Here is a 13,008-nt window from a genome sequence, read left to right on the forward strand (position 1 = left end):
GAGATCCAAGTTTGGTGGCCTGGCAGCGCTGCTTAGGAGGTACAATTTAGATTTTTTGTTGTTGCTACCTCCCGCTCCTCCGAAAGTCTGTCTTCTTGGCGTTTTCCTACTACCTCAACAGGGGGTATATCATCTTTGTAGAGTATATACACTGTTTAATAGCATCCTACATCCATTGATCGTCGGCGTCGGCTATGCTTGTCCTTGTGCTTGTATTTGTGCTTGTGCTTGTGCTTGTACTTGTACTTGCACTTCTGCTTCTTTTCCAGCAGCCAATCAGAAGCCAGAGAATTGCGGTCAATTCTCCCTATGAATTTCGTACCTTCCCAACATATATATCCCGCCAATAAATTCCCAGAAATTACATGTAGTTGTATACCGCGTTGCATACATAGAAAATAATCCGGAGAATTTGGCTGTGTGCGTATCTCTACCTAAGTATGGTACGCAAATTGCACGACAAGGGCATAAAAGAAGATTGCGCTTCCACGTTGGCTACAATTTGGCCAACGTTGCGTGATACTAACGGGCTAGCGAGTAGGGACATGCGATAGCATATACATGTAGTATGCGGGCACCCGGAGTAGGAACGGCGAGGTGGACGGGCGAGGTTGAGGCCTGAACGATAGCTACTCACTCAATTGACACATTATGGATGTCAATCTTTCATCTCGATGGCAGATAGGTATATAGTAAACTTGAGAAGTTCACTAACTGTTTCGCAATGTTGATGATTGAATGAAAGAAGAAGGAGGGAAAGAAGAAGTAAAAGAAGCTGTATACACACAGAGAGAGAAAGAGAGGTTCGTCTCCTAAACTCTATCTTCCCCCTTACCCTCTTCTAGGTACATTTCATCACTGATTCACTACTCTCAACCCTCCCTGAGTAGCAGGCTGTGGAGGATCTGGACTGAATCTGCCTCTTTCCTCGTCAAACATTCTACTGCTGCTACTACCATCTTCCTCCTTCTGTCCCATAGCCGAGGAGGTATGGTCTGCTCGAATCTGTTGTTGATGCGCTGAAGCAGTCCCTACTGCTTCCGCTGCATTCGCCACCTCAGGCGGAGCTTCTGTTGGGAGGCGATAGGGTTGATAGAATTGACTGTACGGGCCGGATTGGAATGTGGTATTATTACTGCCTCCCACCATATCGTGATTCACTTCCGGCATCATGGGTTGGGATCCTTGTTGGTGGTGGTGCTGGGGCAATGCAGGTAATGGAGAAGGCTGCGCGAGACCACTTCTTCTTGCTGCAGAAGAAGAATTTCCCTCCGCGGGTAACTCTTGTGGTTCAGGCTGCTCTGCTACGCCTGGCAAAAGGGGGCTGGTGGTCCAGCAGCCACCACCTCCTCCTCCTCCTCGAGTAGTTCCTCCTCCGTCTCCAGGACCGCCGTAGACGACACTCGGACTATACCCCGGTGGACTGACGATACCGTTGCTGCTGCTGCTGTTTTTGGTGGTGGTACTCACAGGACTATTCGGCGTCATAAAAAAATGGCTCGAGCCCGTGAGTTCACTAATTGGGCGACTCTGATCTTTTCCTCCTCCGCCTCCGGAGACATCTGCAACAGGATACGAGTCGATTTCGTTGGCGGTTTTGGAGTGGCTGTACATGTCAGAGATCATGTCGTGGCGAGCATAGTCGGAAGTGGGAGGTTGGCGTTGCGCGTACTGCTTTTGCTTTCTGCGACGCCAGAGGATGAAAATTGTGAGGAGGAGCGCGAGGAGTGCGACTGGGATGGCGACGCTGAGGCCGATTACGATGCCGTTGTTGGATGGGGCGTGGTGTGCGGCGGTTGATGGGTCGGCGTTTCCGGTGCTGATGGGGATCTGAGTGGTGAGAATCGAGGTGATGATCACGATGCCGCCGGCTGAGTCGGAGGAAGTGGCTGTTGTGGTGATTGTAGATTCGGAGGTGGAAGAAGTTGGTGTGATGGAGGAGGAGGAGGAGGAGGAATGGCTGGAAGACGTCGTGGAAGCACTGGCAGAGGCGCTCGTGGCGGCCTTGTTGGTGGTGGTAGGAGGCGCATCTGAGGATGGCGCCGTGGGTGTGCTCTCGATCCTTGTGACAGGAATGGGATTCCCGACGTCGATAGTCTCCTTATCATCCCAGTCACAGCAGTCGACCTTGGTAGGATCTCTGTTCTTGTCGCAGCACCAGCTTCCATCTGCACACTGAACAATGGCTTCATTACCGGCAGCCGTGTTGTTCGAGGTACAGTATTGCGGACAGTCGTCGCCCCCTGGCAGTTATTAGCCCATGATCTCTCTCTCTATCAAGGACAGCCTCGATACACGTGCGTGCAATGCAGGACTTACAGCTTCTATCCGTGCAGGTGTACCTCCCATAGTAGTCATTGGAGTCATCGAGCCAGCAGAGCCCATTGCTCAAGCAGATCCAGTCGAGCGGACAACAAGCACCTCCATCGTCCGAGCAGGAGGCATCAGTTCGGGAGACGTCGCCGTTGGGATAGTAGCAGTTTTGAGCCGAAACGGATTCGAGTGCGAAGTGAAGCACGGCGAAGCAGCCCGCGGCGCGCAGCATCTTCTGCGACTTCATTGTTCGTGCATGGTGTGGTGGATGTTCTGTTTGGTTCGATGGTCTGGTGAATGCTCAATAGACGACAAATGGGAAGTCTCACTACTCGGTGAAGTGACGGCGAAGTCGCCAAGAGAGTGAGAAAGAGAGCGAGAGAAAGAGAAAGAGAGTTGTTTGCTCCCAAAGAACGCTGAACAAGCTTATTTCTGGAAACCTGCAGCAAGTGAAACTAAAGGTCGCTCGTGCGCAATCGTTCTTCCACCTACGTTGCACAGCCAACGGTCGCTGTAGAGACCTGAGAATTGGAATTCTGCGACAGAAACGAGCACGCCGCTCTCATTTTGTCGGTCAGAAGGGGGCTATGAATGTCTGTTATTCGACCCAAAGAAGTCGACCGAGGTGCGCATAGCTGCATATAGCTGGTGGCGTTGCAGTGCCACAGGAGGCGGAGGACGGGTGCTTGCACCAGTCTCAGGAGGAGACGACGTGTTGATTGGATGGTCTGGGTACATGGTGATAGTTCTGAGCCTTGTTTATGGTCCAGCAAGCACCTGCGCAGCTTCTTGGTACGTGCCTCACACAACAGGACTGTCACCTCGTTTGATTCTCCGCCACCATGAGATCACAAGGACGCTTCCCGCACGCAGCAACGTCTTTTATCTCCTGCCAACAAGACTCTGACTAGCCCTCAAATGGCCTTTCGATACTGTTTGGGGTCAACCTTCATCTCGACAGGTATCACAGTACCATTGAACTTGGCCATCGTCAAGCCATATCTGTCCAAGACACGTGGTTCCCACTGCTCTGAGAAACGTTCTTCCGTGAGCATGGGCATCAGGTCGGCAACAGAGCCGCCGAAGATGGTGAGCATTGTAGATGAGCTAGACATGGCAAGTCAGTGCAGCCTCTCGAGCGCCGTGCAAGACGGGCACATACTTCGCGCTACCAAACATGTTGTGGAAGAAGCTTTCAGAGTAGTCTTTGTTTGTGCTTCGAGCGTCGGCTCGTCTCTTCGACAGTGCTCGCGAAAGATCAGCCTTGGTGAGCAGAGGCGAGCCATCGGGCTAAGTACCAGAGTAAGATATTGAAGGTAAGCAAGTTTTCTCCTAGGACCTCAAAGTGTCGCCATAGACTCTCTCTTTCTTCCAATTTGCAACCTTGGTAGGCTCAAGCCAAGAGGACCATTTGGCAAAAGGGATGTCGTCGAACTGCTACACTTACCATCTTTCCCGTGGCTTCAGACAGGAGCTGTTGAACCAGCTCGAGGTCCGGCTTGCCCTGATCTGGCTGTATTGCGGCATCGTGTCGTGTAAGACTAGCATCATGCTCGATGGCATCCGGTGCATGCAGGCTGAGATCTGCCAGATCGAAGCGGTCGGTCTTGTAAGATTTGTTCAAAAAACGGGAGCTGAAGTTTGGGACGAAAAAGCAAAAGGAAGAGGCAAAGTTGAACGTCTGTCTGATTTTGTGGTTCATCTCCGAGAAGCTGATGTTCTTGCCGTCGTGTGGAAGGATGCCATGATTTGCCTAAGGAACGATTAGCATATACTGGATAGCTCATACGCACCACCTATCGCGCGTATTCCCGGTATGGCCTGAGAAGGAGTCGGCTGCTTTTGTCGAATTCGCACTGACCATGGCATTGAGCATCGGGCACGCAGATCTTGAGTCGCCCTCTTTCGGTGGGACGTATTCCGGCCATTTCAGATGATGACCTGGAGCTCCTTCGGGCACTACTTGTCCTGCCTTGAGCTTCGGAGTGACGAGATTTGCCAGAGCTATTCCGTTATCCCAGCAGATAACTGCGAGGTCAGTGATGGCTTCGCCGATCTTGCCCATGAGTCCCATCGTACTACCAGTAACGATGGAGAATTAAAACAATCGGAGGAGCATCAAGCTGAGAAGAAGCTGCGTGGGGGACTACATGTACCTTTCTACATCTAAACGTCGATCACAGCACGAGCCAGCGCGAGGTACAGCGTGGTGTAGTCCTACGCTTGGTATGCAAGCCACACCATCGCAGAGTTTCAATGATGTAGCTGGCAAACTGGCGATGGTCGGGAACCCAAATGGTAAGGTATCTTGGTATGACTATTGGTTGAGCTGCAGGTTGACGATCTTGACGCTGGAGCATAGACAGCAAGTAGCGTGTTGGCGATGAGCAGAACGAAACGTAAGAACAGTGTGCATTGGCAGGACTGGTCTCTATCTAGGTACCTACGATATAGCAGAGTCAGCGTGTAGCCATTCACTGCACGTGGTGTTTTCCACCTTACCTCACTTACTGTTGCACAGCTCGAAGCATGCACTACACCGCGTCAGCGTGGCAAGGCTCCTTCACGCCCTGACACGACATACGGTAGGTTCGTCCGAGACATGACTTGATCCTCCTGGTCACCAGCAGTACACACATGGAATGGAGCAAGCGCTGTAGTCAGTCATTTTCAACGCTGAGCTCGTCTGCAATATTCAGGTACAATACCATTCTCTGCGTCTCAACTTCCATTCTACCGAGAGAAGCTGGCAATGAGGCACCCTCGCTCGGTATCTCCGGAAGTTCAGGCAATTCCTCACGATCGCGGCTGGAAGAGAGGCAAACGCGCGCCGACGGGCCACTCGCACGTCGCACACAGTCGCCTGCCTGCGAAAGGACAAGACAGGCCAATCCTGTGGTATGACTATGACAGGAAACCCCGACTCCCCGTCCATTCGTCCACTCGGGCGATGAATATGATGAATATGATGATTATCATGATGATTATGATGAGTGTTATGACTGTAACAGACAGTGTGATCATGTATACCAGCCTACCAGGTTAAATGTGCCCGTATAGACATGTCTGAGAAGCCGGTCGGCGGCCGTAGATTTGCGAGAATGCGAACAAAGTTATGGCAAGGATGGTCTGACCGTCGGACACAGCCTGAGGCCCTACGCCTGATGACATGGCCCTGCGAGACTCTGGCCTATCTCCCTGAGCTCCCCACTTGGGGCAAGGGTCGGATGCGAGGGAGCAACGAGGAGAAGAAGCAGCAGCAGATATCTCGAAAAGACTGCTTTGTACGAGAAGTGAATGACTTTGCACATCCTTTATATTGTAAACAATAATCCTAAATCCCACATCGAAAAGAAAAGGAAAAAGAAAAGGAAAATGACGCTCTTCCCTGGCGTTGCGTTGGTCACAGGCGCCGCGTCAGGTATGTAGAACCACCTGGTGTGATGGAACACCGTCTTCTGATGATCACGATGATCACGAAGATGATGATGATGATGATGAGATGTGCGACTGATCACTAATGGTGGTGGTGGTGCTACTCCATACAGGCATTGGACAAGCGACAGCAATTTCATTTGTTCGCGAAGGCTGCCGAAAAGTTGCCATTGCAGGCCAGAATCCCGCTGGCCTGGCGGAAACGGAGCAGCTGATGCGAGATCTGGTGTCGACTTCTGTCGCCGGAGAGCTGGATATTGTGTGCCATACCACCGACGTCTCGCAGGAAGCCGAAATTGATGCTCTGCTGGAGAAGACGGTGCGCGATCTCGGGCGGGTCGACTATGCGGTCAATTGTGCAGTATGCAATTTCATGACTTTTTCCCTTTTTTTTTCTCTCTTTTTTCGTTCTTCTCGAAATAGGGTGCTGACGATACCTAATATCTGTCTGCTTTAGGGTGTTCTCCAAAAGGAACAGTCTTCTCATGAGACCTCGGTGGAAGACTTTGATCGCATCAATAGCGTCAACTACCGGGGTTGCTGGCTGTCGTCTCGAGCCGAGATCAAGCAAATGCTGAAGCAAGAACCGCTTCCGACTCACGATGGTCGTCCTGGTAACAGAGGCGCCATCGTGAACATTGCCTCTCAGCTTGGTATTGTCGGAAGGCCTGGGGCTCGTAAGACCTACTCACTGAGTCAGTAGAAGTATACGTGATGTGCTGACCCGTAGAGTTATAACACAGCGGCCTATTGTGCCTCCAAGGCCGCGGTAATTAGCTTGACGCAGTGCGACGCCATTGATGTACGTATTCTGTTCTGTTCTGTTCTATTCAGAGAGAGAGAGAAAGAGTGACCCCAAATAGCTAACATGGCAACCAAAAAAAAAAAATAGTATTCCAAGGACAACATTCGAGTAAACTGGTAAGACACACCACCCAATCACAACAACAATCATCAATAAAAAAGAAGACACAAAAAAAAACACACCACACCTCATTTTCGAGACTTGAGACACCACCACTGATGACCGACCGACTGACTGACATTCATCTTTTTTTTTAATTACTTCCTTTTTTTTCCAGCGTCTGTCCAGGGGTCATTGATACGCCCATGACCAGACCACACATGGACACGTACAAGCCGGCGATCGCTATTGCTCCCATGAACCGTCCTGGCACTGCACAAGAAATTGCCGATACCGTCTTGTTCTTGTGTAGCTCCAAGGCTACTTTTTGCCAAGGAATGGCGTTGATTTGCGACGGGGGATATGTGCAGAATTGAAAGATACCTTAGGTGCTTTATCCGTATATCAAGCTTGCTATACCGTGCCTGTATTTCATGTAATAAATTCAGGTATCTTTTTTGAAAACTACATATACTTCCACCTGGTTTGTGCGTGCGTGATGAATGAATAGATTGATGGACAGATTAGATCAGATCCCATGTTCCAAGTCCTTTTTCAAACGCCGAGCCGACCTTATCTGCATGTACCTGAGGTAACCTGTAGTCAGCTCAATCTCCTCAATGCCGACTGGTACAGTAAAATAGCATTTTTGTTTAAAAAAGAGACGGACATGTGCCTACCCAGGATCTCTCCGAGTCTCCAAACATGACAATATCGGATAATTCTCAGATTCCTTCTTCTATCTCCATCAAATCGAATCTCGTATCATCACCTCTCTAACCCTACCTATTCAGCCTGGACACGACCTTCTCAGCCTGAGTACTCTCGTCTCTCTCTATCTTGAAACTCCCTCTCTCTTGAAACTCTCTCCCTCTGAGAGAGATAACGGAAATTTCCGAACATGTACATTTTTTCAATATAATCCATGTCCCTCGGACCACGAGGCTCTCGTTTGTTTGAAGAAAAAAAAAAAGCTCACCAGGGATGGGTAATGTATACCTACTAATGTACATAGGTACATTTAGATGCCGATATCCTCTATTGTAGAACCACAAAGTACAAAGTACAATCAATCTTCGAGAAAAATAAAATAAAATAAACAAGTGACGAAAACGTTCCCAAGTCCCACAGTCATGTAGCTCTAAGAGATGACCCCCCCAGCCGTCCGACGCATCTAGTGCCTGCCATGCACGGTAAGTGGAGGGACTACCTCCTACACAACTCAAATCTCCCCCCCACACCCGATAGATGCGATGATGTGAGAGCTAGGTACTTTTTGTTTTTTTTTTTCCTCTTATAATGATCTGCGATACGATAGACCTATCTTGGGAGGTGGTAGTCTACAATAACAATAATATCATGCCAATGGACGTAGGTGGGAGAGATGTGGTTGATCGTTACCTACCTAAGGTATCTACCTACCTACAGGTACTTATACATATTCCCCACGCTCGGCTCGGGCAAGCTCTCTAGTCTGTAAAAGCGCGTGCAGCTGGTGGAAACAGTAAGCAGTGGGCTCCCAGTGAGATGGTGGCCTACAGGGAAACGAACAGACTCTCAACACTTCCATCCACTACACATGTATGGAAGTCTATAAGCAATAGCACGAGGTAGCACCAAGCATCAATGAAAAGAAAAAGAAAGTGGTTGTACTTCGAACAGCTCGTTGTATAAATCATCACCCGGGGATTTAATTTACAAGTGCATCCCTAGCGATGGCAGGAGAGCACCACATTATTCCACTGTCGGTAATGACACGTCTTCTGTGTTTTCTAACCCCTAGTATGATTCAACGAGAAAAAAATTGGTATCTTGGTGTGCATCTAATCCTCTTCTTCCTCCTCGGCCGCCTTGCCCGTGATTGTCCATTGGCTCTCGCCATGTGAATCCGTCTCGTGCTTGAGCGCCAGCTTGCTGAGATGTCCGATAATGTTCTCCATCTGGGTGTCGTGTACGCTGCGGTTCTTGCGGCCGAGATCAGCGAGACCGGGGATCTTGTTGAGCAGGTAGTATGTGATGGCGATGAAGATGAGAACACCGATCGAGTACGCCCAGACGACGACCACGGTGACGACATCGGTGTGTCCGTTACGGGTCTGCACGAATTGCGACATTGGGGATGGGAGAGGCTCCTGGTAGATGTTGGGGTTCAACCATCCGAAAATACAGAAGAGAGTGGCAATGACGTCGACACCACCAATGGCGCCAACGAGCTGCCAGGATGGAAGAGTCTGAGCACCACGGGTGACGAAGATGAGCCAGTTCTCAGTAAGGGCGACTTCGAGGAACAGGATTTCCTGAACGTTGCCCCAGTTCTGCACAATACCACCAGATGGCAGGTACATTGTGCCACGGATGATCCAAGTTGCGATTGCAAGTTCGATACCGAGGATGACCGAGATGATCCAGATCTTGGGCAGTTGCCATTCGACAGGCTTCGGGTCCGAGTGCGCATTGTCGTAAGCGATGGCAACGGTGGCCAAATCGGCAAAGAGGGCGATGAAGACAATGAGCTCGGAGCTGATGGTCTCGTTGATGATGATCATGGAGGTAACCAGGTAGATTTCCAAGTGAAGGCAGAGGGCAATACGGTACTGGATGTATGCCTTCATACGCTGGAAAATCTGGCGGGCAGTCTTGATGGCAAAGACAATAGTGGAGAGACCTGGGGCGAGGAAAACGATATCGGCGGCGGCCTGGGCAGCTTCGGTGGAACCTTCGACGGCGATACCACAATCGGCCTTCTTGAGAGATGGAGCATCGTTCACACCGTCACCAGTCATGGCAGTCAAGTGACCACGCTGTTGCAACATCTCGACGACCTGGTACTTGTGTTCGGGGAAAACTTCAGCGAAACCGTCGGCACGCTCGACGAGATCGTGCTGAGTGGAACCGGACAGACCACCGTGGATGAGCTTCTGAGAGTTGTAGACCTTGGTTCCGAGGGCAAGCATCTTGCAAGTCTCCTTGGCGATGGCGATAGCATCACCAGTCAACATCTTGACTGGGACACCGAGCTGCTGAGCCTCGACGATGGTTTGGGCGGTATCTTCACGAGGAGGGTCGAACATGGAGAGCATACCAAGGAGGACCCAAGGCTCGTTGTTCTTCTGGTAGGCGACACCGAGGGAACGGAAACCACGGCGGGCGAATTCAGCAGCCTTCTCCTTGAAGAGATCTGCGGTTTCGCGCGAGCACTCGGTGAGGTTGAGGATAGCCTTGGGTGCACCCTTGGCGCAGGTGAAACGGTCGCCGCGGAGAGTACAGACAGTTGTGATACGCTTGGACACAGGGTCAAAAGGAGTGAATTTCTCGGTCTTCCAGTCGTCCTTAAGGATGTCACGAGCCTTGGGGTAGCGCTTGAGGGTCAAGATGGTCACCTTGTCGATGGGGTCGAGAGACTTGATGTTGTGAGAAGACGCGAGAGCAGCGCAAGCCATCATCCAGTTGACATCCTCGCCTTCGGCGACGTAGGGCTCACGGATGGAGAGCTGGTTAGCAGTGAGAGTACCAGTCTTGTCAGAGCAGAGCACATCGACACCGGCAAGGGACTCGATAGCAGTAAGCTTCTGGACGATGGCCTGTTGCTCAGCGAGGTAGGCAGCACCGACAGCCAGAGTGGTGGTTGTGACGACAGGCAGACCGACGGGAACACCAATAATGAACAGGATCAGGACGTATTTGAGGAGAGTGTTGTCAGAGTCTTCTGGGGTAGCGAGCTTGAGGTTGCGGAAGAAACCACCAATCCAGGCAGCGAGAATCCAGAACATAACGAGAACCAGGAGAGCCGTACCGATGCTGTTCATGATGGCCTTGAAGTGACCTTGATCCTTTGCGCCCTGGACGAGCATAGCAGTGCGACCGACGAAAGAGTGCTTTGCGGAGGTAGTGGCAACGGCGTAGGCCTTTCCACGCTTGCAACCAGTGGTGTAGTAGACGACATCTCCCATGAACTTGTCGACGGCGAGAGACTCTCCAGTGATGGCAGACTGATCAGCGGCAACGATGGAGTGACCTTGGTGAGCAATGCCCTCGCCCTCGTCACCCTCGGCATCCTCAGAGCCAGCAGGGTCTTCTTCTGGGTTCAAAGCATGCTGCTCGCGCAGCTCCTTGTACTTCTCAAAGTCCTCTGGGTGTTCGTAGTCGCAAATGAGACGAGCGTCGGCGGGGCAGACTTGACCTTCCTCAATGATGACAATGTCACCGGGGACGATCTCGCGAGCCTTGATCTCTTGTTCCTGACCATTACGAATGACAGTTGCCTTCATGGCAATGTCACCCTTGAGTTTTGCGACGACATCAGCAGCCTGTTTTTCCTGGTACCAACCAACGACGGCGTTGAGCATAAGAATGGCGATAATGACACCGAAATCGATCCAATCACGAAGACCGGCGGCGAGGAGGACAGCAAGTTCCATGACTGCACAAAGTTAGCCGACATTTTGCACAGTCTAGGGCAATGCGATGCATGGCGCCATGGTGCAGCTTGCATGCCAAGGCTTTTGCGCCGAAGCAGAGCTTGTGTGGAGACCAAGCTTGCAGAAAAAGCAAAACCGGCCAGCTTCGGGAGCGCGAACATCCATTGCAACGCGCATCCGAACGCAGTGGGAGTGTGATGTGCCTAGGATGCTGGAGCAGACTCACCATAAAGAATAGGACCCTTGAAGAAACCCAAGAACTTGAGGAACAAGTTTTCCTTCTCAGACATGATCTCGTTGAAGCCGAACTTTTTACGGCGCTGCTCAACCTCGTGATCGGTGATACCCTGCTTGATGTCGGCCTCGAGCCAGTTGTCAGGGACCACGCCATCGTCGTCAACGCCCGCCTTCTTCGAGGACTTCCAGAACTGAAAGGTGGCGCGTCAGTATGGTAAGCAGATGGGTAGAGTGGTCACGGTAGATGCCGACGAACCTGCCACGACTTTTTTGGCTTCTGGTCCTCCTCCTCGCCAGCCTCGGCGGCAGCGAGCTTTGGATCTCTGTACGTAGAGATGTACTTCTGGAGTGCCGTGTACTCATCTGACATGAACGTGTCAGAGCCCATTGCGAAAGCATGCAATGTTATGGTGGTTGTTGTGGATGTGGGTTGTTGTTGTTGTGCATTGTTATTGTCGGCTTACCTAGGTCCTCGATGTTACCGGCGGCTTGCGACCATTTTCTCGATCTGCATCTGCCGTCAGTAGCTGTTGCCGGAAGGAGCGAGGTCGCCGGCCACGTGTGCTGCTGTCGCTGCTGGTGATGCAGGAAGTGAGGTTTGCGCACGCGGCAGCAACAATGGGTGGTGGTGATGGTGGTGGTGATGGTGCGTACCTCTGCGCAGCGCCAGCCTCGCCGTTCTGCTCGATGTCCTTGTCGGAAAAGGACACGCGAGGAGCTGCCATCGTGAGGTGTAGCGATGCAAGTTAATGTCGCTGTCGATGGGTGACGCTCGTCGATGGTGGAATTGGGGAACACGCGCTGGGAGGGAAGAAAGCGAGAGTGCGAGCTGGAGAGAGAGAGCTGGCCGCGAGCATAATAAGGCCCGCCGATAGAGCGGTTGATGCCGCGCTGCCGAGCATTCGTCAGTGGAGCCCTGCGAGGACCACCCATGCAGGCTGTTGGATGAGGGCCGCACAGGTCACGGTCGGACCGTTCGAAGATTATGGCAATAACGTAACCGCAGCCACCACTACTGATACCGCGTTGCTTCTGCGGAACGCGCAGGATGTGAGGCATTTTACGTTCACCCTAGTCCCGCGCCAGCCCGTTCCAGCTGCTATACCGCTGCTGCCACTGGCTGCTCACAGGCCCGAGCAAACTCCATCGGTGCAAGTGTGCCTAGCCCACTTGTGGTAAGGCGGCCTCGCGTTCCAAGCGCTCGATGCAATGTGGTCGATGCTTCGGCGCTGGAGCTCGTCGACCGCATTTCACTCGCTCTCTCACCTGCCAGACCCGAAAGCTTCCCACTTCCCACCAATGCCCGTGGGTGGGAATCTGGCGGCAGCACAGGTGATTCCGATCACAACAAGGACCCAGGTTGCATTCGGTCAGCTACCACCTACATACTGCCAGTGTGTGGTATGGTAGGTAGCTGGTAGCTTGTAGCTTGTAGCTGCTGTCAGGTACCTTTTTGTATTGTTTTTTATGTTTTTTTATCTTTTTGCTGTGCTGTACTGTACCTTACCTCCCGCGGCAAAGCAAGCTCGGAGCTCCAAAGTATGCGGTGATGCTACCCACTCCACTCGTGGAGACAAGCGCCATGTCAAGCACTTCTGGGATGCCGCTAGGAGCCTTACGCAGCACGCCCTCAGAAGTGTACATTTTACATGCTCCTCGCAGCGATAAGGCCCGCCAGGCTCAATGAGTCCTCGTCCGTGG

The 13,008-nt window shown here is 51.8% G+C and overlaps 4 protein-coding genes across 4 annotated transcripts; 1 reads left to right on the forward strand and 3 right to left on the reverse strand.

Moving 5' to 3' along the window:
• Positions 1-855: 855 nt before the first annotated feature.
• Positions 856-2,560, reverse strand: SEPMUDRAFT_119188 (uncharacterized protein; the record flags this gene model as incomplete). Its single annotated transcript, XM_016901485.1, has 2 exons — positions 856-2,243; positions 2,320-2,560. The coding sequence occupies 2 exons, from the start codon at positions 2,558-2,560 to the stop codon at positions 856-858; spliced, it is 1,629 nt and encodes a 542-aa protein (XP_016758777.1).
• Positions 2,561-3,227: 667 nt separating this feature from the next.
• SEPMUDRAFT_143306 (Cloroperoxidase) lies at positions 3,228-4,387 on the reverse strand (the record flags this gene model as incomplete). The annotated part of the gene is made up of 4 exons (XM_016903039.1): positions 3,228-3,420; positions 3,476-3,603; positions 3,761-4,066; positions 4,175-4,387. 4 exons carry the CDS (start codon positions 4,385-4,387, stop codon positions 3,228-3,230), a joined length of 840 nt encoding a protein of 279 aa, XP_016758778.1.
• A 1,277-nt stretch (positions 4,388-5,664) lies between these two features.
• On the forward strand, positions 5,665-7,029 carry SEPMUDRAFT_69982 (NAD(P)-binding protein; the record flags this gene model as incomplete). The annotated part of the gene is made up of 6 exons (XM_016909886.1): positions 5,665-5,734; positions 5,862-6,109; positions 6,206-6,425; positions 6,492-6,550; positions 6,641-6,669; positions 6,831-7,029. Exons 1-6 carry the CDS (start codon positions 5,689-5,691, stop codon positions 7,027-7,029), a joined length of 801 nt encoding a protein of 266 aa, XP_016758779.1. The 5' UTR covers positions 5,665-5,688.
• Positions 7,030-8,150: 1,121 nt separating this feature from the next.
• On the reverse strand, positions 8,151-12,115 carry SEPMUDRAFT_150690 (plasma membrane ATPase 1). Its single transcript, XM_016906334.1, has 5 exons — positions 11,962-12,115; positions 11,772-11,815; positions 11,564-11,670; positions 11,297-11,498; positions 8,151-11,072 (listed from the first exon to the last, which is right to left on the reverse strand). Exons 1-5 carry the CDS (start codon positions 12,030-12,032, stop codon positions 8,476-8,478), a joined length of 3,021 nt encoding a protein of 1,006 aa, XP_016758780.1. The 5' UTR covers positions 12,033-12,115; the 3' UTR covers positions 8,151-8,475.
• Between the last annotated feature and the right edge of the window lie 893 nt (positions 12,116-13,008).

The sequence above is a fragment of the Sphaerulina musiva genome, assembly GCF_000320565.1.
Source record: "Sphaerulina musiva SO2202 unplaced genomic scaffold SEPMUscaffold_8, whole genome shotgun sequence".
NCBI classification, from domain to species: domain Eukaryota; kingdom Fungi; phylum Ascomycota; class Dothideomycetes; order Mycosphaerellales; family Mycosphaerellaceae; genus Sphaerulina; species Sphaerulina musiva.